The 4,266-nt window shown below is 47.2% G+C and overlaps 1 protein-coding gene across 1 annotated transcript; it reads left to right on the top strand.

Annotated features, from left to right (window-relative positions):
* Positions 1–1,353: 1,353 nt before the first annotated feature.
* On the top strand, positions 1,354–4,266 carry A4GNT (alpha-1,4-N-acetylglucosaminyltransferase). Its single transcript, XM_010140169.1, has 3 exons — positions 1,354–1,470; positions 2,234–2,683; positions 3,655–4,266. Exons 1-3 carry the CDS (start codon positions 1,354–1,356, stop codon positions 4,264–4,266), a joined length of 1,179 nt encoding a protein of 392 aa, XP_010138471.1.

The raw sequence follows: 4,266 nt of genomic DNA, 5'->3' as shown, positions 1-4,266 counted from the left end.
AAGAAAGAAAGCCTAAAAACATGGCCAAGCTGAGACTGGTGAAGGAGCTGCTAGGGGGCAACTTTTTGTTTTATTTTCAAATGGCTGGAGCAAGTCAGAATCACGTGTCTGAGAAAGAGGCAGGAGGGGAATGTGAAAGGAAAATTTGTAGTTCAAGTAACGTAGTTTATTCTAGTCTCACTTCTGCTGGTGTTTCCTGAGCTCTCTTGTGCTGGGCTCAGTGGCGGATGGGCATGCCTCACCTGAACTTTGCTGGGGCTGTCTGTGGTGCTCTGCAGCACAGGCTGCCTTATCTGCAGGCTTGGGAAGAAGTTATTTCCAACATTTTGTTGCTGGGTTGGATTTGCTCTCCATTCCATCTTCTGTCCAAATTCTATATCTACAGGGAGGCCCTGGGCGTGGAGTGCTGCCTCTCGCAGCAGGCACTCCTTTGCAGAGTGCTGGGGCAGTGAGAGTGTGAACATGATGGGAAAGATAATAATAATAAAAAAGCACCGTTCCCTCCTCTGCAGACTGCTTTGTCCAGCAGATTGTACCCCCAGCCACACTGGTGCCCGGTGGCTATAGCATTTTCACCCACTTCACCCCTGGCCTCTTCTCCCATGCTGTTGTGGGAACTCATGGTGTGATGAGGAACTGTGCAGCAGCAACAGAATACAACATGTGCCATGCGGCACGGAAAGCTGTACTGATGGGCACAGCCATTGTTTAATATTTAATTTGATGAGAACTAGCTCTGGGAAATGGATCAGGAGCTGCTACAGCTTCAAGCTTGCACTCAATGCTTGCAGGGGAATTACCACAGGATTTGCTGGGCTGCAGACTTATCTGTTTTCTAGCTGGGTGACATGGTAATGCCTCTCATTAATTATCCTAGCACACAGAGCTGTGTTTCCTCCCATTCCTCTGAATTAATCCATGAGATTTAAACACTTCCAGGGGTTGCCTGTACATTGGTTTGTCATACAAAGTGTCTCCCCTCTGTTGGACCCTCCCTCATGATCTCTGCAGAGCACATGTGGGCTGCTTAGGTGCAACCAGGTGACATTTCAAGAGGGCATTTCCTTGCGTCATAAGCCTGTCAAACAGTGTGATGCAGATAAGATTCAATCCTGCCTCTCACGGGCAGGAACTCCCTAATGCTGTATGGCCTCATGTTGTGGTGAGACCAGGAATGAGAATCGAGGTCAGTCAGATGTAGGCATGAGATGGGTCTCACCTAAAACCTGTCCCTTCTTTGTCCTTTTAGGTGGGTCCCATTCGGTCCAAACTATTTCTGGGATTGAGATTCAGCCTGCAGCAGAGATAGTTTTCCTCCATGCATCAGTTTCCTGCCTTCAGAAATCCTTTTGCATGTTCCAGGCATTTTGGGTGACTTTACCAAGGAGCTGGGCTTTAAGGCAGCCTGTTTGCCACTGTGATGGCAAGCAAGCAACCTGGAAATGTGGATTGGTCAGAACTATAATCCAGGTAGGTCCTATTTTTTTTCTTATACAAAACCATCCACTTTCTATCCTTACATCTCCCTCTCTCTGGTCCCTCTGCAGCCCCCATCCCTGCAGGACCTGAATCCCTCAGGGGTCCTTCAGGCCTTCAGGGCTGTAGTGTGAGCCAGATTGGGAAAAAAACTTTTGTGCTTTCGTGCTTTCGTGCTGATGTTTTAGCTTTGGTGACACATCCCAAACTGTAATCATCACCTTCACCGGCACTCACAGCCTCCTTGGTTGCCTAATTCCACCAGTACACTTAGCTCCTCGGATGCCTTGAATACCTCCTGCTTGTGGACAAGCACATGTTGGCATGATGCTGCAGTGCTTGGGAACAGTTTGCTACACCAGCCTGCTCCAGGGAATGGCTTGGGAGTCCTTGCCTTGGCACAGGGCAAAGTGATCCTTATCAACTTGCTCTCCCTGCTTTGTTCCTTGGTTCTCTTTGCAGACACAATGTCTGCATATCTGTGCCATGAGATGTAGCTGCACTTCCCTTCTTCAAGACCTTTTCTGGTCCTTCTTGCCTGGCTGGGGGTGAGGAGGTAGGACCGCACCACTTCACCCCAGAGGGCAGAGCCCTTTCTGCACCAGGAGACATTTTGCCAGGCTTGTCCTGGGAAAAACGCATGAGCTTCACCAGAGTGCCTTCATGCTACACTGTCCAAAGCCATGTTCTACCATTTCCCAGTCTCGCTAAGTAATAACACTGGCATATATTTTTGCTGTTCCTTGTCTCTCCTTAGCATCCATGTCTGAGGCATGACCCCAAAGGCCCAGGGAAAGCAAGAATGTTGAAGAAAATCCAGATATGCCTCTGCTGCTTCTTTGTCTCGGGCATTTTGTATGAGATCTCCCTGCTGTCCAGCTGCTTCTTCTCCTATATGCCTATGTCCAAGCACTTCCTGACACCTGAGCAGGTTTTGAACGTCGGCAAAAGCATCATATTTCTGGAGACGACGGAGCGCCTGGAACCACCCCCACTGGTGTCCTGCTCTGTGGAGTCTGCTGCCAGGATTTACCAGGACCGGCCCATCATCCTCTTCATGAAGGGACTTATGAATGACACGGTGTTGGACATGAACTCCAGCTATACAGCCTTCTCACTTTTGTCTTCTATGAAGAATGTCTTCATTTTTCCCCTCCAGATGGAAACTGTCTTCCAGAACACCCCTCTGCTCCAGTGGTACAACCAGGTGAGCATTATAAAAAGAGGAAAATAGGGAAATAGGAAAACAGTTATAAACAGAGGGAAACAAAGGTCCAAAGTAGGCTTAAAATCAATGAAGAAACACAGGTCTGGCTATGTGAAATTAATAATTTAGTTTGGTTGGTTTTGGTTCAGATAGATTAATTTCTGACATATTTTGCAGTGTATTAATCTATCTGTTTGTTGAATACATTATCAGCATTTTCCCCCCTATCTGGAGAAACAGATTTTTTGGCAAATAAAACATTGGTAAAAATAAATTACATACATGTTTTGATAAAACATCACTTAATAATTTTTCTCAACAGCACCTGGTTGAACAAATGTGCTGCCCAAGTCATCTGAGTGCTTGTTAATGCTGCCACACCCGGATAGAGCCCTCAGCAGATAAGATGTGTGAGAGATTTCAGGGTTTTTAATACCAATATGCGAAATAAAAATGGGGTCTTGTCAGTTCCACCCTGGACTTAAGTTCCTGGCAAACTGCTTTCAAGTAGCTTTTGTCAAAATTGTTTGGGTCCATCTCTGTGCAGGTCAGGCATATTTCCTCCAAACTCTTCCTTCTCCTGAGAAAACAATACTCCGAATACCAAGAGCGTCAATGAAAACCCTCCGGCCTGTTTCAAAGAGCTGGGAGTGATCAGAGAGTGTGTTAAGTGGGTTGTGTCCCACTAAAATAGCAGGCAATGATTCATGGTATCACTGACTGATCATTGTTCCATCAAAACACCCATGCAGTGTTCCTGCATTCATTTATATTAACAAAGCGTTGCCCTGAACTGCCTCCTTATCTTATTCCAATAAAATTCAATAGCTGGAGGAAGAAAAGGCAGTCAGTTTGCAGGCGGATATTTGCAGGTGTGCAGATGCAGCTTTATTGTACCATTTGCATCCAGTGGATGGGTGTGCTCTGTCCTCTGCTAACGGCATCACTGTCTTGCCTTCACAACTCTGCAGGTAGTCCCGGAGGAAGAGAAGAACTGGGTCCATGTCAGCTCTGATGCCAGCAGACTGGCACTCATTTGGAAGTATGGGGGCATCTACATGGACACGGATGTAATCTCCATCAGGCCCATCCCCGAGGAAATCTTCCTAGCAGCACAGAAGTCGCAGTTCTCCAGCAACGGGATCTTTGGCTTCCCCGCCCACCACAAATTTATTTGGGACTGCATGGAGAACTTTGTTCTCAAGTACAATGGGAACATCTGGGGGAACCAGGGGCCCTATTTAATGACAAGGATGCTTAAAGCCATTTGTAATCTCACAGATTTCAAAGGCACTGAGGACCACAGCTGCCAGAACATTTCCTTCCTCAATCCTCAGCGTTTCTACCCCATACCATACCCAGCCTGGAGCCGGTACTACAAGGTGTGGGACAAACCCCCCAATTTCAACCTCTCCTATGCGCTGCACTTGTGGAACTTTATGAACCGTAACAGGAAAGTTGTGGTCGCGGGCAGCAACACACTGGCTGAAAAACTCTACAAAGCCTACTGCCCCACCACGTACAAAGACCTGATCGAAAAAGCGAGGCCAAGGGATTTCACACACTCTGTTGGCACTGCATGA

Source organism: Buceros rhinoceros, unplaced genomic scaffold, assembly GCF_000710305.1.
Source record: "Buceros rhinoceros silvestris isolate BGI_N320 unplaced genomic scaffold, ASM71030v1 scaffold9007, whole genome shotgun sequence".
NCBI lineage: Eukaryota > Metazoa > Chordata > Aves > Bucerotiformes > Bucerotidae > Buceros > Buceros rhinoceros.
The sequence above is the reverse complement of the archived record's forward strand: the minus strand, read 5'-3'. Positions and strand labels throughout refer to the sequence as shown.

Coding starts and splice junctions, on each gene's coding strand:
- A4GNT (XM_010140169.1), top strand. CDS start 1,354: ATGTTCCAGGCATTTTGGGTGACTTTACCAAGGAGCTGGGCTTTAAGG. Junction 1,471..2,233: donor TGGTCAGAACTATAATCCAG/GTAGGTCCTATT, acceptor GTCTCTCCTTAG/CATCCATGTCTGAGGCATGA. Junction 2,684..3,654: donor TGCTCCAGTGGTACAACCAG/GTGAGCATTATA, acceptor ACAACTCTGCAG/GTAGTCCCGGAGGAAGAGAA.